The sequence below is a fragment of the Betta splendens genome, chromosome 4, assembly GCF_900634795.4.
Source record: "Betta splendens chromosome 4, fBetSpl5.4, whole genome shotgun sequence".
Taxonomy (NCBI): Eukaryota; Metazoa; Chordata; class Actinopteri; order Anabantiformes; family Osphronemidae; genus Betta; species Betta splendens.
In genome coordinates, this window is record NC_040884.2 from 20753017 (window position 1) to 20775238 (window position 22222).

The 22222-nt window shown below is 48.2% G+C and overlaps 1 protein-coding gene across 5 annotated transcripts in view; it reads left to right on the forward strand.

Moving 5' to 3' along the window:
* Window positions 1-22222, forward strand: part of LOC114853231 (RNA-binding Raly-like protein) — a 53691-nt gene that overhangs the window by 12652 nt on the left and 18817 nt on the right. For all 5 annotated transcript variants that reach the window (XM_029146361.3, XM_029146362.3, XM_041070250.2 and 2 more), the window contains one exon: window positions 10041-10314. In XM_029146361.3, coding sequence (XP_029002194.1) covers window positions 10059-10314 — 256 coding nt within the window. In that variant the 5' untranslated portion in view covers window positions 10041-10058. Of the gene's footprint in view, window positions 1-10040; window positions 10315-22222 lie in introns of those variants that run through there.

Consider the following 22222-nt stretch of genomic DNA (forward strand, 5'->3'; position numbering starts at 1 on the left):
CTCCAGCAATCCAGTGGGAGTTCTGTGCTTCCAGGACGGCGGCGCTGCCAAATCCGAAGCCCTGCAGCTCCTCCTGCAGCGCGGCTGCGCTCACCAGCCACGCCTCAGGACGATCTCAGTCTTTCATATGATCACATGTCGGAGCCAGTATCGTCTTAGCTGCTCCTTCACATGTTTGCATTGAGTCTTCTTTGTACTGGTTCCTCTAAGTGTACAGCTGTCTGACATTTGGCTCGATTGTTGCATTTTAATAAAATCAAGAAAGAAAACATGTTCTGCATTTTGTGCTCATTAGGAAAAGTTGGTGCACACATGAAACTAAACAATGAGGCTGCTCGAGAAGCTTGGTCGCACATTTTTGACTGAGCTTGTCACTCGTCATTCATATGTTTTCATCGGTTCTTGCTGCTCCAGGCGCATTTACCTCCAACTGTGTCTATTCATTGACTGTGTATGCGCAGTAATTGCAGCACTGCTAAGACTTGCTTTGTGTTCTGTTTAAGTACAAAGCTTTGTGTTTGTTCTTTAACCCACTCCTGTACAGTACATAACATCATTTCAAATGGGATAGTGAGTTGTTTCCAAATATATAAACAATATTTGGCTAAGCCTTGCAGAAATCTTATTAAATTTTAAAGCCTAGAAGCCTAGATTATTACTCAGGTGGCTCGTTTTTATCATCTTTTGAGGATGGAATAATGAAGCCTGCTTCATTAAAATTGAACACAAGTGACCTCTAGATATTTTAGTGTCACAGTTTGTTCTTTCACAGTCGGAACAAGAGGAAGTGAATGAATTGTCGCAGAAGATCAAAAAGGAGCAAATATTGAATTTGTTCTATCTCGTCACCAGAAGTGAACCTGTTATTTCAGCTCTTGTGATTCTGTTCTGATTAAACACATTGTGTCCGCTGAAGTCAGGGCACTGAACAGCCCAGCGGTGGAACCTTCACAGCTGCAGTCCGCGGGTTGTGGTGGTTACACCAGAGCGTGAGGAGGGCTGCAGTGCAGTGCAGGAGGTATCAGCAGTGGTTTAACGGCAGAAAGAGCAGAGGTGATGAAAAAAACATCAGGCCTGTCTGTGCTGTACTTCAGAGCTCCTTAGAGAGATGTGAGGCCATAAACACTAAGCCGCCCGCAGCTCTGTCATACATATTATTGGGTTAGCTGTGAAGGGAACCCAGGCTTAATCCTCCTCAGCTCTGGAAGGCAAAGCAGGGAATCCGCACGCAGCCATAATCACATGACAGTGTTTATAGTTTTATTAAAGCAAATACATAACTTTGCAACCAGGATAAATAAAAATACAGCATGTGATAAGCAGGAATTAGATTTTTAGGTGATTCATTGCAGGCTTGTAAAACACAAAGTCGGGCTGCAAAGGGGAGAATCCACAAGGGGGGCTTATTATTGTGTAATGCTTGTTATTACTCCACCAGCACCACAAATTAACAGGATTCAGTCGTCCATGAAGAAGCTGTTTATCTATGTATTTAAAGTCCCTCAGGTCGGCGGGCGAGGCGGAAACGCCCCCGTTTGTCACCCGCTCCCTCACAGTCCTTTGATCATCCCGCGACCTCCCCGCTCTCCTCCTCCGCTCGCTCACGTGCCGATTCGTCCGCTCCTCCGTCGGCATTAATAATGTAATCTGACAGGCAGTGTATACGGCTGAGGACGAGGTGCCACTCACAGCAACAAACAAGCGAGGAAGTGGATGATGTGATAAGGCTGGAGAGGGAGACGGGGGATCAAAGGTTTAGCACTTCACTCCACCTTAAGATATTTTAGTATTTGACAGATATAGAGCCTCTAATCCTTGTGGATGTAATTTAATATGTTGCTGTGCTTGTTTTTAAACCGGAGCCCAAACAAATACTTAGTTATTTCAGAGGATCTATATTTATAATGGAAGGCGTGGAGATAGATTTCATAGGAACAAGAAGCTGTTCTGGCATCAGCGGATGAAAGGTGCCCTGTCGGCCTCTGAGCAGCGTTCCCCCCATAATAGGATGTGGGCTCTACAGCCTGGTGTTGCAGGGAATGATGGGGTTCAGTGATTTGAAGTCTTCAACATCTGCTCCAGATGTGACGTCCTGTTCTTAGGTATCCTGTTGTGAGTGAGCTTCCAAGCCTCAAGCGGTGACACTGGCGTCTCACTTTAACCTTTAATAGTCTCCTGTGATGCAGGTTTCCTCAGTCTGTGTATTTGTTAGTGAATGAACCATTGCTTGTGCATGGGGCCGTACGGTGCACGTGTTCATTGCTTTATTACTAAGAGGAGGATTGTTGAGGGCAGCAGACACACTCCATAAGCCTCCTCGGCTGCACAAAAGACGTCATGTGCTGTCAAACTGTCACCACGCATACGTCAGGAGCGGCGCTGGGTCCGGTGTGTGAGGTTCCCCGTCGCCTTTGTGTGCGTGCGACTGGCTTTTTGCTTGTGTCTGCACGCCCCCCCCCCCTCTGTGCGCTCACGTTCGAGCGTTTCGCAAGCGCATCCACGTCCGAGTGCGAACGCGCGATACGGCTCCTACTCTGTCACAAACCTGGCGCTTTGATCCATTTTACTCGAGTCAGCAGCTCTCGCGCTGAACGACCTGATAAACAGAGCTACGCCAGAGCCCGTAGAAAAAAAGGAGCGTTCCACTCCACGGAGCGCGGTGAGGGCTTCATTGCCTGGGGAGGCCCCGGAGGGTTCCCCTGGGCTCCAGCTAGCTTTAAAACCCGGCAATCGTGCCGCGCAATTACTGGCTGGAGTAAGTGAGCTGCGGCTCGTCTGAGCAGAATTAACAGCAATTACTTCTGAAATTACCGCTGAAGTCGGGTTTGTATAGCTAATTTGTGAAAGACAAAAGACACGAGGAAGTTCAGCCTCGTCTCATGGTTCCTCTCTGTTAGGGTGAAAGGTGGGTTCCAGCTGATGGAACTTCTGGATGTTTCTTCTATGATTTCTGAGTCCAGAACAGTTTGACTTCAACACATGCAGACTACATTAGGATTTACATGAATGTTTACAGTATATAATGTGTTTACTGTGTGTGATGATATTACAGTGTGTTACTAGCACAACCCTTATTCCAGGATCTTAAAGAATTTAAGAGATTGCATCAGTACCGCTAGTGCCGAAGTTATTAGGCAGAGAGTTCATTCTGCCGCCTTCGGTCAAAGGCCACATCCATTTTCAATTAGTGAAGCGATATTGATTGAGCAGGTGCAGGAAGGGAAACGGCAGAATGTTCATTATTTTATTAGAAGAATGTTTCAGACGGCATAACATCCAAGGCCATCGCCGTCAAATATTTCTGGAGACTACTGGAGGCTCAAAGCAGCACAGAGGGAGGACGGATCTACTGTACACTCTGTAACGATGAGGTTCCAGTATCACCAGTAATCCTACAACTCACCCTCATGTCCGGCTTCAGCCTCTAATGGCGTAGTCATTGGACTGATTGGTTTTCTGGCAGTTGTAATTACCAGATGTCTTCAGGTGGGGTTTTGTATTTCACACAGATGAGGGATAGACTTTGTCTCAATTAGCTTTTATCTCCCTTTCCCCTGCTCTACACCTCACACCTCAGTGGCACTGACAAGGATGTTTGTACCTGCTATACACAGCGGCACTATCACTTCAATCCTTTGCATGACTTTGAAGATTAGTCGCTGAACCGTGAAGGAGCGTTTGAAGTGTTGGGAATTCTTTGAAGTTTGCGATTTTTTTTTTTTTTTCGTGCATTACACAAACTTTGTGCTACCTTTGAACATTTAGCCTGGCAATAAGAGAAGCCAGCAGTCACAGGCATAAACATAACATGATAGAGATTTGTATCATCAAAGTCCATCTAAGGGGGCTCTAACCGATGTTCATGGTGTACATATCCCACAGCAGCCTTCACACTGAGCTGTCAGGGCTGTTAGGAGAGATTAGCATCATCTTCTCTGGGAGCATTATCATTTTCATATATTGTGGTTTTTAAGTCAACCAAATTGACCAACAAGTGGTTTCAGAATGGACGGCCGGACGTTCTTTATAGAAGTGGATCTCTAATACTGTCCTGTGGGAAGCTGGTGATATACCAGAATAAACTTCTCATGTGTTTGGCAGACAAAATGATTATGAATAAAAATGAGATTGACATTGGAAAACCTGCTCATTGAGTCCCGATGGCCGCAAAAAGCACGGCGCTGGCCAAATTTACTTGGCCAAGTCTGCGTTTGCGGGCTGAGCTTTCCCTGGCTGTTTACCTCAATATGAAAGTAATGAATTCGCGTCGACTTGATTGATCGCGTGGCTCGCGGCGCGAACATACGACCGGGGCAGCTGCTCGTCAGGGCCGACGCGGCGAAGGGCTTCGCTTTGCTGCACGACTGGTCCACGGCAGCAGTAGACGCGCGTGCATGGGGCCCGAGGAGACCGGCGGCGAGGCGCCTCCTCCTGAAGCTGATGCTGCCGCCGGCGCCGGCGGCAGCATCAGCCGCCGGCGCCGGCGCCAATTATAGCCGGCCTTGGAATTAGACTCAAAACAAATCACCCGGCATTCATATGCACAGCCAACAACAAGAGCAAAGTGCATAAAATTGGAGAAATGTGCTTATTTTGATGGCATTATGCAGATAATGATCTGACTCTCTGCATAGCAATTCCATAAGCGAAACCTGCGCATTTTAGGGTCATTTAAATTCCGCCGAGTTGTTGCCAAGCCTTTGAAGCCAAAAAATTGTCTGTCATCCTCTTACAATGCTCGCTATTGAGCACAGCGTGACACACAGGGGAGCCCATAAATAAGAAATATCCTCCTGCAAACTGTTAATTGCGGGGAGCCGAGAACCAGATTAAATGAAATGTCCATTTCCTGACGGGAGCCGCTGGCGGCTGCAGGGTCTGCGCCGCTGTTTTAGACGGGAACCAAGGGCTCGTGTTTATGCCTCGGCCCAAAAGGTGCAGATTGATGCTCCTAATGAAGCGCCGCTGTGTCGCTCGGCCTTTCCTGCAGAGTAAATGTTGACGCTAATTTGCCCGCATTAAAAGCGACGTCCCGGCCTGAGAAGAACGGAATAGTCAACAAGTCGTGTCCTATCACAGCTCAGCTTGGTGTTTAAGAGATTAGGTTGCAGCCGTTTCACTGGACAATCACCAGCAGACGTTCACATCTGTCTAATTCAGACAGCGTGAATGCTTTTGATTATTTGTCACAGCAGTAATTTGAATGTTTATAATCCATTGCTATAGTAACAACGGTACATGAATGAGTTGACTCAGTGCCATCTGACCTTCACTATGTTAATCACTGTTGTTCCGCTACTTGTGCTGAAATGAAGGATTTCAACACGTCCCCACTAACGCCCACTGGAAGTGTCCTCTTGTTCAATTCCACCTCAAAACGATGTTATTACACACAAAGCTACGCTCATTAATAGCTGTTTGTGTTTAGCGAGTCGGAAGGAGACACATCGGAGGTAGAAACGCCTCTCAGCGCTTTAGAGAGGCAGCTTTTAAGCGCCCTGTGGAGATTGTTCTTCTCCGAAGCTTTCACAACAATCATGCAGAGTGGGATTTATATCATAAAACGCCCCGGCGCTATTCTTACCAGTCAAATTGGATTAGGACCAGACACAGATTGATCTACCCGGTGCTCAACACCTCCCAATGTTTGACCAGATAACGGGCTGCAGCTGTATACTAGCATAGAAATAAATGAAATCATGCCACCGCAGTTGAAGCGCTCCCCTGTCCGTCACCAACAGCAGACTTCCCCCCGGACCTGCACAAGCTCCATTCATGCATCCTCCCACACCCGGCACACGACACTGCCTCCCACTGATCATCCATTTCCCCACCGCAGGTGAATGGGGGCCAAACAGGGAAATTGCTCCATTTCCATCCTTGCTAATTGTGTCAGTGCTCGGGGCGTCCTGCTAGTCATGAATTGCCTCACAGCAGAGTTTGGGAGGAATAGAATTCGGTTAGAGCTGCGAAGTAGAGCCGGCGTTTCATGTGAAATGAGGTTAGCGGCAGGTAAAAGAGGGAAATCGGTGTTGAAGTCAGATCAGATGTATGAGACATGTTTGGTATCGTCTTTCTCCCACAAGCACGAGTAGCAACTGGATCTGTATATTTTCTAGATTCAACCAAAACCCTCCGATGCCTCACTGAGCTACTGTATCTGTTGTAATGTTTGCTTCTCTTTTGTGCAGAAAGATTGTTATAGCTGCAAATGCTGCAAATACAATATAAAACTGAGAATTAAATACACCCGGCACTAACAAAACTGCAAACAGGCCTGCAGAGAATCTTTCCATTGTTTTTCCCCAACTACTTAATTAAAAAACATTCCCCACCATTTAATTTACGCTGCAACACGCGTGCATGTTAATATCTGATTCAGCACTCAGACAATTATCTAAAACACGTCAGACATTAAACGGCTGGAGTTATCTGAGGGTAGAAGACAAATGTGCTCTTTGATTTCTCCTCAAACCATTATAAACAAAAACACATGCATCTCTGGAGACTTCGCTGTCTGTCTGCATTAAAACCATTGTTTAGGGCAGATAATCCCCCAGTAATGACTTGTAATAGTCATAAATAGCGAAGTTGCGTTAATGCCCCATTCACTCAAATCCATTTATTATTTCACCATCTTCAAACAGCCACTCCTGGCAAAATAAAAGCTGTTCGTCTTCTGTCTGCAGCTCAGCATCGTGTACCTTGGGTCGTAAAGCCAGAGGACGGGAGCTGACAAGATGTGGCAACAATTAGGCCGAATGCGTTTCTATCAAGAATTAAAGTAAATTACTTCAAGGGGCAGATGGAGGCCTTTAATTGCTTTAGAGCCTTAATCATGAAATTTAATTGTCTTCTACCATTGAATTAGACACAAACACAAATATGCTCTTCGGCCGATGACACGGATGCAGCATCGCTTCAGCGGCGGGACTTTCTCACTTGTTGCTGTTGCGTGCAGACAAAAGGGACACATTTTAAGACAAGATATAAATGGAAGGAGCCCACAAAGCAATTATTCAACCTCTGCAGTACATGGCAGCAGCAGCCACTGGAAAAAGGTGTATCGGGGCACCTTCCTCGGTTCTGTTCCAGTGAGCAGCTTCTCCAGCTTTTCCTCAGCCCATCAAGCTGCCTTGGCAACAATCAGAGCGGCTGAGGCATGGCGAGGAGAAACGTACAGTGCTGGAGTGGAAGGAAATTACAAAGGGAATCAATTCAATGAGTTCCCTCCCTGCATGAAAAAAATGTCTATAAATCAGGCAGGTGGCCAGAACCAAACAACAACCTTTTAAGAGCCTGTCTACCAAGGCACAATGCATTACAGAGCAAGGCAGCGCCAGGAATACGACCACCTCTGCACTAAAGCTCCATCCCTTCACGGCGCTGCTGTCAAGCTCGTGACCTTGCTGCTTTTTCCGCCTGACCTTATCTAGACGGTATTTCTTTTTATTGGCATAAACCTGACATCATCACTTTTTCACTGTCTTAGCACACACACCATGCCGGGTCGTTTTTAGACAAGCCAGAACAGCGCATCAAAAGGCAGAGATCGCCCTTCAGAATGATGTGACACCTATTCACGCCAGTGGACGCTCGTGGTCTCTGTCTTGGTCTCTCTGAAGGTTTTAAGCACTTGATTGCGGTTCTCTCATCTAAAAGCCGTTTTAGACTTGTGGCTCTTTTAAATAACAAGTGTTGAGTCCTCCGGACAATTATGTTGCCAATTACACTGCTGGTGCAAATCACTTCTTTCGCCGATTGCCCGCGTTTTTCCTCCCGACGCTATCACCTGGCAGGACGAGAACCTTAATGGAGGCTGCAAATAAACTAAAAGGCAAGGTCAGCAGGAGAACCGCTGATGGAATAAATTAGTGCCCTGCTGTAAAGAAAACAACGGAATAAACCACGGCGAGGAGCCATAAAAGGCCTCGTGACCGTGCCCCCTGCTGATTTATCTGACAACAGAGGCAATCTAACACTTGTGCAGGGACCCGTCCGCGTCCCGGCCGTGGAGCTGGGTGTCAGACGTGGGTCTGAGCCACAGCTGTAGCGTGGTGTTGGGGGGCTCATCTGACCCAGCGCGTGCATGTACTGTACGTGCGCACGGCGGCATCAGGAGTTTACTGGCTGATAAATGTCAAGGCCACATGAGAGCTGGTGAAGAGCCGTTTGTTCCCGCGCCCACACGCCGACGCTGCTCCGTAAACAGTCCGCCGCCACGCGACGTCCAGTCATCAGGGGAACGTGAACAGCATTAAACTCGCGCTGACGTAACGGTAAATACATGTGCTGTCGAGTGAAATAATACGTGTTCATGCATGAACGAGCAGCTGAATGTCTCGCGGTCTCAGGTGTAATGGATGCCTGACGGAGGATCCGCTCTGTAAATCACATGGCTGCTCGCATGTTTCTGGATGACTGCACGGGTTCCTCCTCCGTCCGGCGCAGGTGAAGAACGAGTGACCCGACGAAGGGACGCGGACGCCGCCCGGTTAGCGAGTCGCCTCCTCCCGCCGCGTTTCCAGCCGCGTCGCGTCTTGAAGCCATTAAAAGATAGCACTTCACAATAATTACAAAAAAAAATAATTGTGAGGCCACGAGCCGCCACTCACAGAGCAGCATTAACTCGGATGAGGGGGGAAACAGGAGCGCCAAGAACAAAATATGTGAGCAGCATCAGTGTTACCTTGGCAACTAATCCTATTTACCGAGGATTGGATCCATTATTTAGGTTCTACGTCTCAAAGCTGAGTAGTTGTTATCGCCGCGTGTCAGGGACAGAAGCTCAGGGGAGGCAAATGTTGGATCGTTTGTATTTTCTTCCCACTATTTCACAGTGTGTAATCCATGTCAGAATATAAACCGTAATGAAAACCTGGATTTGTTTTTTTTTCTTTATAAAAGCTAAATTATGTGTTGTTATGAAAGAAAATGATAAAATATATTTATATATCTGCCCTAATTAAATACATGACTTGAATTGTTCCCTTCCTTGGGTTGGTAGGCGACTGTATAATTTCCATAATCATGCAGCCAATCATCTTTCATGAAGACTAACATTATGAAAAGGTCACATAGAAATAATTGCAGGGGAGGCCTACAAAAGCCGAGGCTAATGTTCACTGATAAGTTGACAGCGCGAAGAAAGTGTAGCGCGAACCAGAGCCTACGCGGTCTGTGATCAGTGATGTGACACACAAACCATTACGGATGCAACAATATGGCTATTGAGATAGCGCAGCTCCCCCAGCGACATCCAGTGTTTGGTTTGTCACCAGGCGGAGGAGACGTGGCTCGTTCTGCCCCCCCCCCCACACTCAGACGTCCATGCAAAACATGGCTTCGAAACAGCTGACCGGCCACTGAGCTTCGCCGCACTGTAACATGAATAAAGAAACACCTGTTCAAACCAGAAGTCTGCGTTTATATCTAAAACTTCATTCACAAGTCCGATTTTCTTTCTGAGCGTCTCTCTTTCTCCTGAGCAACGTTTCCTTTTAGCCGCAATGCAGCGTGACACGGGCGAAGCTATTTATTTGTCGTGCTCCAACTCCAATTTGCAGGTGGGATGGAGTCTAAAGAGGCTGGTTCCCGCAAGCGGAGGGGGGAGAATGTGCGGCAATGGGGGAGCAGACGCGTTTCAGTTAACCGCGATGCAACGCTGTGCGTAAAAGGCAGGAAAACAAAAACAGACAGAGGCGCTAACAGCAGGACATGTGGGTGGAGGCAAACAGCAGCTCCGTGTTATTACCTGCAGGCCCAGTGGACCTCAACGGCTCACAGTCAACCTGTGTGAGGGGGCTGTGCAGTGGGAAGTCACTGGAGGGGTTTATTTTTTTTATTTAAATGTCCGTTGCATCAAATAAAACAAGTGTGAGTCATTCATCACGTTCAAACACCACCGAGTTAATAATGGCTGGAAAAAGTAGAAGTACACAGAATTTAAAAGTGGTTTGTGTATTTACTGAACTATGTTTCCTGTTAGCTGGCGCTGGCGTCTAAAGACCTGTCCTCCTCCTTCTGTGTCTGTGTCCCAGGAGGGCTACTGGAGGAGAATGACTGGGAAAACCCAGACCAGCAACGTGACCAACAAAAATGACCCGCGCTCCCTCAACTCCAGAGTCTTCATCGGCAACCTCAACACGGCCATCGTCAAGAAGACCGACATAGAGGTCATCTTCGCCAAGTACGGCAAGATCGTGGGCTGCTCCGTGCACAAGGGCTACGCCTTCGTGCAGTACCTGAACGAGAGGAACGCCCGGGCGGCCGTGGCCGGCGAGAACGCCCGCATCATCGCCGGGCAGCCGCTCGGTGAGTCCGATTCCCGTCAGAACCTCCGTCTTTGTGTCTCTGGGGAACAAGCTCCTCTTTTGGCGCACAGAACCACCCTCGCGCCCTAGACGCTGCAGCCTCTGCTTGCAGTTGAGATGTTTTCGGGGGGGGGGGTCCCTGCCGAGCGCACAGGACGTTTACCAGTCAGCTGCTCGCAGGAATGTCAGACTTATTGTGACACGCTACTTAGAGCGGAGCCCAGTATGTTAAGTGGCGACGGATGCAGCAACAGTCGCTGTGCGGAAATTGATTTTCCGGAGCGTGTGCACTTTGTGAAGGGGCTGCTTTTGTGAGTGTTGCCGGGGAAATTGTTTTCGCTCACGTGCGCTCGTGCGCGTGGCTGCAAGGCGAAATATTTGTGATGTGATTCATCAGGAAATCTTCTAAACAATTCGGGGGAATTTGCAAACACAATAGGATGCTAGTTTGTTTCTTTGCATCTGACTTTGACCCCACGAGTAAAATACAGTCATTGTTTGTGATTCAGAGTGGGATTTGTTTTGCCTGTGAGGGGTTTTTGGGCCTTTATGTTGTGAGCATCCTGGTGAATTGCAAAGATAACTGACTGGGCCGACATCTAAAGTAGACGGCAGGTGATGGAGCAGGGGATGACAACATCATCATCGGCTTTACTTAGGAGCGGTGGGGAGTGACACTGGTGGCGTCGTCCCTGTGGGAGCACAGCTTCGTCAGGAACCCAGAATGGATTATTGTGCGAATGTGAAATCAATCCGGACACGATTTGAGCATCTTCACTCTGACCTTGTCTCTCCTAACACAAGGATGTACCCAGATTTCCCCGCAGGGGCTGGTGAGTGACAGTAATAATGTTCTGCCTGTGTGAACACGGACCCAAACGCTCCAGTTGGGCTCCGTCCACTGATGTGGGGCAGGAGGGGAAATGGGCTGGAACACGTGTGGCGTTTTTACCAGGGAGCAAAGAGTGCAAATGCACACTTTATTCCACTACAGTGAGAGGATTTGCTTGTGGAGCCAGCAGGCCAACTCTTGGTTAAAGGCGCAGACCTTGGTTGACTGCCAGAACTTGCTCGGGTCATTGACAGTCCACGCACAGCTTTGGACCGGCTCCAGCGTCTTCGCGGGCTTTTCAGCAGGACACGTGTTTCGGGTCCAGGCTTAAAGGTGATCTTTGTAGCGGCTCCCACTCCGCCGCTCCATTACACAGGAACCTCGGGGCAGACTGTGGGGCTGCGCTCGGTGGTCGGTTCCACAGACTGGTAGCGAGCGCTACCTCATACGTTCATATGCGGAGGTAAAAAGCGTTCAGGAAGATGAGAGGAGAAGCAGCTAATTAAAAGCCCTGTCGTGCCTCCGAGACTGCGTTTAACAGCCTAAACATCAGCAGTCTGACTCAGCTCTCTCTGTAGAACTCGGTCCAGCTGCTTCTCTGTATAAACGTCTATTACTCCCTCGCCTGCTGATTTCATATTAAAAGTACAAAAAGGCTCCTCCAGATTTCAAACAATTAAACTTTAATTTTTCTTTTTATCTTGCACTTTATCAATCAAGACCAGAAAAACGACTCCTCGCGTGATTAATGGCGTCTGATGGCTTTTCCACTTGAAGTTTGGCGTTATGGATGTGGTAATCAGCAGATAATCACACAAACACATCAGTCATTAGAAGCCAGTAAGAACCAGGTCCATTACCAGTCAGTGCCTAATCATCATCGAGCACTCTATCAAATCCATAACAACAGAACTTGTGATTTATTTGTGACTTTTTTCCAAATCACTGACTTTGCTTTTGGGTGAGAAAGGAAACTTGATTAAAAGCCTTCGCTCTCACTCAGTGTCCAAGTCATGAGGTGGGAGTGTGACTGGAAGACACCTTCTTAATTGACAATTAAAGACACCCTCAGTCTCATCCTCTCCAGCCAATGCCTTTTATATGACTATGACGGAGGAATGAATCAGCCGCATAATGATCTGGAGCTGAGGCGTGGACTCGGCTGAGGATCTGTCTCATCGCTCAAAAAATGTCTCATCAAAATATTATTACCTGTAAGTTCATTGCGCCTCAATTCGGAAGATCATGTCTGCAGGCCAGAGAACATTGTTAGCGGAGAAGCGACATTTAGATGGTTGATTTTCAGCCATTAGTGGCTGTTTACTGAGCACATCCACCACCCACACAGAGAGGAACAGACCGCGTTGTGGAGGCAGAGGCTCAATTGGAAAAAAGCATATTTTCTGTTGGCGATGGTCACTTGAAAAGAGGCCAGGATACCGCGCCTGGTCAGCTTCAGTGGTGATGACTGCACTTAGTGTCAAAGGTCACCGTCTGTCACCACAATAAAGGTGAGACTGTGTGTTTACTGGTGTAGCTGATGAATGAATGCAAAGCTTCTCCAATAACACAGCCAGCAGCACCTTCCTCCGCCTCGCACTGAGTGAAAAATGGATGCTCCATTACCCTATAAAATATGAATAGACGCTGGTCAGAGCACATCGAGGATTCTGAGGACTGGCTGCAGTGTTAACCAAATAGTCTAGGTTCACTATTAGACTTACTGTATTTGTATCCGCACAGTTTTACCTCAACACTCTTCACACAATTCACTGTGTTGAATCCACACATGGGGAATCTTTCACCTCGCTTTGCCTTAACCTAGTGCTGAAATATTCAAACCAGTGCTATGACCCAATAAATACTGTAGCACGTAGAAGCTCACTGCAAACCATTTCTGAGGCTAGTGACAGGAAACCGTAAGAGATTCGAGGCCATCAGCCAAACTGAATATAAAGGTGACTAAATATTAAAGGAGCTAATTTAAAATGTCTTCCGAGAGCCATCGTCGGTTTCCTTATTGCTCTTCCTGCCTTCATTCTGCAGGTTCTGGCCTTTCTGCAGCTTTATTCTCCTCCACATACTCTGTCTCTGCAGCCTTTACTGCATCTTCATTTTCTGCATCTTTCTAATATTTTACTGTTTTACCCTCCGACTGGTCTTAATATTCACCAGATGTAAAACTGCTGGACCAAGTGTTGCTGTCCATGGTGCTGAATCATTGTAGTATGGGCTTTTGGGCATAGACGCAGCTATTGCTTCGTGTATGAACTGAATGACTGATGTCATGTGTGTGACAGAGACTTTGATATTTTCCTCATTTTTGTCTCTGTCCATGGTGCTGAAACATTAAACCTCGGGCTGTGTTCCTGTTTGTGTCCATCCATCCATTGCTGGAACTGCTTTCTTGTTAAGGGTCATGTGGGTGCTGAAGCCTGTCCAAGCTGGGTGAGAGGTTGCGTAAACCTGCTGCTGTTCAGGGAACTAACGCGAAGTTAATGTGCACACTAGTCCAACAACCAGTCCTGCCAATTTAACAAACACAATTTGATAATACTGCTGATAATGATAACAATCAAATCTGAAAACACAGCATTACATATACCATATGCTGTACAGGGCCATAATGTTAGTGACTCATTTACCCATGAGAATGTGACACACTGCATTGCAAATCTGAAGCTAAAAACGAACTGGAATGGGATTGGGGCTGGACTGTGATGTTAAATCCCTATTCACTGAGAAGCAAACTGCAGCAGGCAGCGGAGATGCTGTGACAAATTTTAATTTCTAACAGCTTGTTTTGGCAGAGACACCGTGGTACCTTTTCAGCTCGCATTCAGCCGTGACAAGCCACGTTAAATACATGTGTTAGCTAGTCGAGCTCAAGCTAGCGCCGTGCCAGTGTTTTGGAGTGCACCCAATTAAGCTCAGTCTGCACATGCAATCAAAATCCCAAGAGGAAGTCTAATTAGGCGAAATAATTAAAATCACCAGTGTGATCGGTGCATTTGCTGTGCATTTTTTACATCAGCGAGTGGAACTAATTTTGTGTGTGAGAGCGCTCCGTACTCAAATCCTACTTACAACAAGTGTGTTCTATGTTCTGTAATTGGGACACAGTGCCAGTCCCCCCCATGACTCTGTTCATTTTGTTCCCCAAATGTTCTTATTATTCCTCACAACTGGTGACAATCACATGCATAAGTTCCAACCAGCAGTCTGTTGTGGCAACAGATATGTCCACATGTTCCCAAAGCTCCGGCTGAAAACTGCCTCCTGACACAGCGGCCAGATGATCGGTGGCATCCACCAACCTTACCTCGTTACCCGCTGAGACCCGATGTGCCGCATCCGTCTGGCCTCGCGCTGTAATGGTCTCGCTGTCCCGACATGGAGACAAAGAGTGACAGATTGTAAGGCCTAAACTGGCCCAGCATGTCCTCCAGATCGCGAGGGTGCCGAGTGTCTAGATGTAAAAACAACACTGATGCTACATGTAAACTGAAGCAAACTTCACTCAAACATAGCTTTTTGAAAATTTTCACAGATTCTGTGAAGCCTTTGATATATTTGCACCAAATCCTTTGTGATGGATCTCATTCTTGCCCTTTATGTGGCGAGATCTGTCTTTTCTCAGCTTCTTGATTTTCTCACCTAGAGGTGGTTTGTTTCAACTGTGTCCTGATGCGGCACCTTGTGCCTGCGTGCGTTCCTGCCTCGAGGCGGCCGACGCGCGTGACGGGCAGGCGGTGATTGAAGCCCTCGTGGAGAAGGACAATGAAAGAATAACATCTTGCATTTTTCCGTGACAGGCCACGTATGAAGGCGCGAGCTGCTGTGCAATCTGGGAGCAGCGAGGACAGAAGGAGAATGGGGGAGAGAGGTTAATAGCGGGGAGAGGGCAAACTAACAACACCTCTGGAGAGTCTGTCTGGTAGCGAGCACACCTGATAATCTCGCCTGTGTTGAATCCTCCGCTGAGTTCCTGACCCAGCAGAGATCCGCATTGCCTCACAACCACAAGTTTCATGGGGAAGGTCCATCCCATTACAATATTAATGACCACAGTGAAGGATAATGTGTGATGGATCACCAATCATACCGCCTCCAAATGGCATCAGCAAGAGTTAGGCACATAAATAATAAAGTGATTTAGATGCAAAATCCATTCTAAGCGGATTACAAAGGCAGTGGCACTGCAATCAATCGTCATTTTGGGCCAACATGATGCATAGCAAGCAGCACGGGACACGGGAGCCAAGTTATACCGCTGAGAGGCAGAGACAAAGGGGGACAGGTAGAGACTCCGCAGAACATACAGGCTCCGTTCTGGATCCATTTTAACCTGTGAACATACATATTTTTTGTGTTGTTCTGGAGCAGAGGACGAGCAGACGCGTCCCCCTCTTTATAATCTGCCAGTCTGAGCTGCGAATTGATTCCTTCTTTGGTGATATTTTATCTCGTCAGTCGCTCATCAGGTTCAATTCAAGGAGTATAATCCTGTTGTGTGACTACTGTCCCACATCAACAAGCCAGACTATTAAAATAGGTGGAATTCAGTTTGTCGCTGTTTCGACTAACGTGAACTGTAACAAGCGGTCGGTGATGCTTCCTCGCACAAATCAGTCGACTTGGCCGCGTGTTAAACAACACAAGTAATAACTCGGGGGGGGGGGTTCTGTCTTTAATGCGCGTCCAAACCTCCTGCATCGGCCGCAGATGCTCCACATTAGCATTCACAGGCTCACGCTCGCTACATTTGCATAGATAATAGGACTATGTCCACAATGACTGCGCGGCTCAGTCACTTTACTTTGAGAGCCGGGTTCAGACGGCGGTGGGGGAGAGGCCTTATGGGAGCTTCCCGAGGCGGAGGCCGAGCCCGGCCCATCACACATGAGGCCCCCTCTGTGTGCGCCTCATGTCCCCTGCTCTGGTTCTGAGCCTGCCTCCGTGTGCGTGTGTGTGATTTGTGCTTCACTCGTACAGAAGGACTTTAAAGCATGCGAGGACTCTTCACACGGAGTGTAATATCAATATATAATCTATTTCTCTCCTCCGCGTTGCCTTTGTTCTCGCAGTCCCCCTCTTCCTCCGTTTTATCTGGTCTTGTCCTTGCGGGTGATTAGAATGCGCCCTGCTTGTCCGTCTCCTCCCTCATTAATCACGCTCTGAGAGACTGGGCCGGACGTTGAATGCACAGTTGGCCTGACACGGCGCTCGACAAAAGCATCCATAACACGGGCTCACGGTCATGCAACCACATCAGCGGTACAGCCAAGCCGGGGATTTATCTGCCGTAATGTATTCAGAATATAAAATGTGTTCTTCTTTTCTTCTGTGGAAACAATCTTGAAGAAATGTTAAGATTGTCATTGTGCATTTAATAGGCTTTAATAAAGCCACCCAGGAAACCAGGAAAGCACATTTCCCCGGCTGCCAGGATCTCTTTCTGTCTCTCCCTCTCTGTCCCTTTCTCCATCTCGTCCTCTTTCTCTTTCATTCAGACTGACAAACGCTTTAGTGGGACATGAGCCACGGCGTGGACAAAGTGAGATGGATTACTGTGTGGATCCTGGCAGGGGAAACTGCAGCTAATTCTCTGATTAGAAACCTGGGTTCAGGAGGCAGAGGAACAGTGGGTCGACGCAGAAGAGCTCAGTGGGCTTCAGAAGTGTGTGTGTGTGTGTGTGTGTGTGTGTGTGTGTGTGTGTGTGTGTGTGTGTGTGTGTGTGTGTGTGTGTGTGTGTGTGTGTGTGTGTGTGTGTGTGTGTAAAAACAGGTTGGTTTGATTGTCGTATGTGGTTACACATACAGTATCCAACATAGTGTAATTACACGACTGTCATTCTCAACGCGAGCCTTAATTAGCTCATCCTCAAAGTTTCCTTTGCTTAACCTCTGTCACAGACAAACAAGCCAGTTAATGTAAAGCGTTATATAGAAATCAGTGTGTGCTGGGTGAAGCCCTCCTAATAACGCAATACCAGCTTTATTGTTTATGGGTGAAAAGATGAAGGCCAGGCACAACCTCATCAATCAGGTGATGCTGTGACAATTATTATAAATAAAAGATGCCCTTTTATTTTCCTTCAAACGGCTTTACACTATACTTTCTCCTGCTCCAGAGTTCATCCGTTAGCATCAATTACATCCAAACCGCAGCGTAAACAGAAATCTTACATAAGCTCGCACAGATGAAAAGGCTGCTAATTAGAAAAACACTCAAACTCTGCTGGATACAAACAGGATTGTTAGATGTTGTTGAAAGCGGAGCCGCAGTCTCGCGTCACAGCTGGAAGACGAGTCGCTGGAGTTCAGTGCAGGAGGCGGACACTTTATCCCCGACGGTCTGTTCTGGATTCCGGGGAGCTGCTCACCCTACATGATATATTTTATCATAGCGCCGATACCTGTCCTTATTTAATCTAACCATCCATTATCTATATCACTTATCCGTTAAGGGGCCTTGGAAGCTGGAGAGAGCTCTAGCTGTCACTGAGCAAGAGGCAGGAAGCGCTGGAGTCCTCAGTCTGTCACAGGTCCACGCGGGGGAGAAATAAATGGATGCATGGATGGACGGACATGAGTGTTAACTAATACTTTAGCGACAATGGGCTTCGCATACTATATTGCGCGCTGACCCCACGTGTTTCCTGTCTCCGTGTCTTCCATCCGACCAAGCATCGGCGTGTGAGGATCCCCGGAGCATCTGCCCCACATTCTGCCTGGCAGCGCTTTGTAAGTTAGTAGTTATGAGAGCCCACCGTGAGCTAAACCGTTGAGAAAGTGAATTAGCTGGAGCCTAACAAGAGTCCTGGCTAAGATGTGTTCATTAATAATGCATCCATCCACAGAGAGCCGCGCTCTGCGGGGACGGGCTTTGGAACCGCGGACTATGGACAGATAATTGTTCTCAGTGCATAATCAAAAGCGACTGTTTACTACCGAGGGTTCAGGTTCACATTCAGAACATTCACAGAGTGAAGTGGAATTAATTAATCATCGGTTGAAATTTAAGATCTGGACTTTTGAATAATGCAAAAAGTGAGAGTTGATGTTGAATCTGGACGTTGGCTCAGCGCGCTCTGTTTGGACGCCGCATTTGGAATAAGCACATTAACTAAAGAGGCTTGTCTTCGCTCTGACTTTATCTGTAATCGTCAAAGTGATGCGTATCTGGAGTAATGAGCCTTTTGTGTGGGATTAATGTTCTTACAGCTGCTCCGCTTGTGCGAGCTGGGAGATAACGCGCCGCCGCAGTGCGACCTTTAGGCGGAGCCTCGGCCGAGCGCGCGGAGCGTCAAGCAACAAAGGAGAAACGCGGGCGATAAAAGTTGACATATTGCGCGAGCTGTGCTTTCTGGCCCCAGTCGCTGAGATCCCAGTATAAACACATTAAAAGCAGCCCGCAGCCTCGCCCTGAGCCATGCCCCGCTCTCCAATGTTCAGCCTGCATTCATTCCTCCGTCCGTCCGTCCTCTTGGTCACAAGGCCTCCCTGCCAGTTACTCTGCAAAGCGCTGCCTGTGAATCACTGCGCCCAGCTGTGGACCGGTGAGTCACAGCTGGAGGACGGGGGCCGTCAGGTAAAGGTCACGTCGTGGACGCCGGCGCTATCTACCAGCAGCTCATTGCACTGAAGGCTTCGCATTGGCTGCAGCCAGCGGGACCCTGGCTGACATCACCCACCCTCAGCGTACAGTCACCACGACCGTCCTATTGTACTTAGATCACTTTTTAGAGCAGCGGTGCATGATAAAACTGGCCACTTGGGCGTCTTAGACCTCGAGCTGGTGCTATTTCTGGGAGTGAAGGAGCAGCTCGGAGGATTATCCTGCAGCAGAGATGGCAAGGATTTGTTCCAGACAAGAGATCTGCGTGCAAACATGAAGTCTAATTGAAAATTCAGTGTTTAAACACAACGTCTGCTACATTCTGCTAATATTTCTGCAGCCCCTCGTTTCGCACGGTCCCACTTATCTGGGAACTTTCTCAAACTCAGCTCCTTCTCCGTCTTTATCGGCGCCTCCTCCTCCCGACTGCCGCAGATTTAATTAGAGAAATCAGCGAGGGATAATGACTTCTACCTGGATTGACCTCTTTATGAAAACTATCTGGAAGATTTTGCATATTCAGTGCAGATTTGATTAAGACGGTGAACTGCCTGCTCCCTTGAAGCTCACTTTGGATGAGAGCGCAGTTGTTAGAGTCAAGGAGAAACTCGGCGACGGCTCCTCAGCTAACAGGGCGGCCGTGTCCACCGCAGATGTTGACGCACAGCTGTCTGTTTAGTGTCTCCAAGGGAAACTGACGAAGGCAGGCCTCGTGCGCGCGGGGAGGGGCTGTCCTTAATGGACAGCAGCTGGATTGAAGCGCCTTCCTGACCTTGACGATGCCTTGTGGCTCGGACGCGCATCCTTGTTCCCCCTTCAATCCGAGGGATAAACAAGCTGCCGAAATAATGAGCGGAGAGACGGAGGAGCGGCTGTCGGTAAACGAGCACGTGCACGACGGGAGGATGAAGATTTGCTGAAAGCGGCAGGACGCGAGCGCCGCTGCAGCTGATGAGTTTGGGGACTTGTGCTGCGTGTCACTGTTTTCACCTGTGTGACAGAATTATTAACGAGCTGCGTCTGCGTTTGTGCGCCTCATCTAACGGGGGGGGGGGGGCGGGGGATGGGCTTCCTTCGTCGCTTCGAGCTGCGCACGCCGCTCTGTCAAGCGGAATTTGAGCCGCGGCTGAGACGAGCGCCTGTTATAACAAATGGGGGGGGGGGGGCATTCAGCAGGCGTTCATTTGGGTTGGAATGACGGGTCGAGCCGGTGTCAGCCGAGCCTCCTCCTGTGTGGCGCAGATGAGGGTGGTGGAGTGCGGTGGGGGGAGTATGGAAAGGCGGCGTGGGTCGTGTGCGGTCGTGGAGCGCCACCCTGTGGTCCACAGCAGCTACTGCACCTCGCTGTGAGGCTCCGCTTTATCTCCACATCAAGCCCTCCCTTTAAAACACGCATTCAACCAGCTTCAATTATTGCAGTCCGTGTTTAATAGAAGATCCGGTCAGACTGAGCTTTACTCAGTTGAACCTAATTTAATTGAACCGGGTTCGCACGTGGTTGAAGCTGACAGGACAGACAATGACACGTAACAGACGCACACGGAGAGGAAGCAGACTCCATTAAGTCCTTCTAACGACGGTGTAGAAATAAACCACAGCCGCAGCTTGTTCTCCGCTGTGACCTCATTTAATCAGGAAAGATGAATCTATTCACACGACACATGACTGAACTTCACCCTCCCGCCCCCGCTCAAGTAAGACCTCATTTGCTTTTTTATTTTAAACCCTAATCTGCATTACCCCCCCCCCCCTCCTCTCGCTCCATCCTTCCTCCTCTCTCCTTCTCTTTCTCTTCCCTCTCTCTCTTTCTCTCGCTCGCTCTCTCCCTCCATCTGTCAGGGTCAGCAGAGTGCAAAGACTCATATTAAGAAGTATTCAAATGTTGAACTAGTCGCAATTGCTATTCATACATGCACTAAAGGCCGCCGAATTAAATTCAGCTCAGACGCTGAGCTGAATCACCCACACGCAGGAGCAGGTGAGCAGAATAACTCTGACTCCGACGCCGACGTCTCCGGGACACGACGGCAGCACAATGACCGAGACCAGTGGCCGCGGAGCGTTCGGAACGAAAGGGGCCGAGGAGGCGGAGAAGAAGCGATCCGATAGAGTTCACGCCTTTTTGTACCTGCTGCAGCTGAGATTAACAAGGCCGCGATGTCTCTGCCGCGAGCTGGTGAGTGGCACTCAGAGGGAATGGAGTGATTAATGCAGCACGGATGATGAATGGCAGATTGTCTCCTGCACTTTAAAGCGGAGACGTTCACTGAGTGCACTCGAGAGCTGGTTCTGGAGGGGACGTTCGGCCCGGCCCAGTAGAAACACACAGGGAGGCGCTACGTCACAAGTCAGAGAAGCTGCACTGAATTTAAAAGGAAGAATTAGATGAAATGCTTTGTTCATTGTCGTACGAGCTGCTCCATCACATCACCTGTTTGTTCCTGCTATTTAATCTCCAGACACGTTATTATGAAATCAGATCTCCTGCAACACCTGCGTAGGTGGAACTCGGCCACGTTCACTGACTCACCGACTCTGCGTCCGCTGGAGTTTCATCCTTCGCAGGTGTGAAATGCCGAACGCGTTCTCCGGCGGCGCCGGCTCTGACATTAACAAACGACCGGAGCTGGAGCGTGTCAGCAGCACCGTGGCCATTAGCGTCAGCCAGAGGATATTAATAAAACATGGCGTAACATTAGCACAATTAGAGATAAGTTATGAAGTCACACTGACTTGGTGGCACCTAAAGCTGTTGTAAAGTTCATCAACGATGCAAAGCTTCAGCTGAACAGTAGTTTCCAACTCAGTTGAGTAAATATAGTAGATCGTTGTTACTTCTCCTTCTCTTTTATTCCTCCTGACGTTACACCAATCAGAAATAAATGAAGCGCTAATGATGAACAAGCCACCTGCTTTTTAAACGGCTGGTTTTTGAATGTCAGTGGAGTTATTAACAGCACAGGGCACCACTAATGTACGTGTTCCCTGGTTGCTGTCGCTGTCATACTGCTGTCTGTCCACGAGAGGGTGCTGTTTTCCAATCCGTGTGTGGGTCGCACTCATCATTTAAACCACGTCTGTTGGAAACTTGAAAGGTTTGAACGGCAAATGTCTCTTTCCTTGGAAAACTCTCCGTTTTATTTGTACCTCCAGGTTCTTCAAACACACTAATCTTGTGAGAATAAAAAAAGCCATGTGTAGAAATTCATCAAACGCGTGCCTCGTTGGGCCACACAGAAATGTGGCCTGATTTATGATAACAAACAAAAGTTTTCCACCCTGAGGTACTTTCCTTTCTCACCCCTCTGTGTTTTACTTCATTCTCCGGCACCTTTGGTTTGACTTTGCTCAGTCAAATTGGATCGAAAGCTGTCGAATGAGTTATTCAGGCCGCGGCAAAGCGGAGCGATCGGCTGTCACAGACTGCTAAGCAGCTGCAGCAGTTGACACACCAGA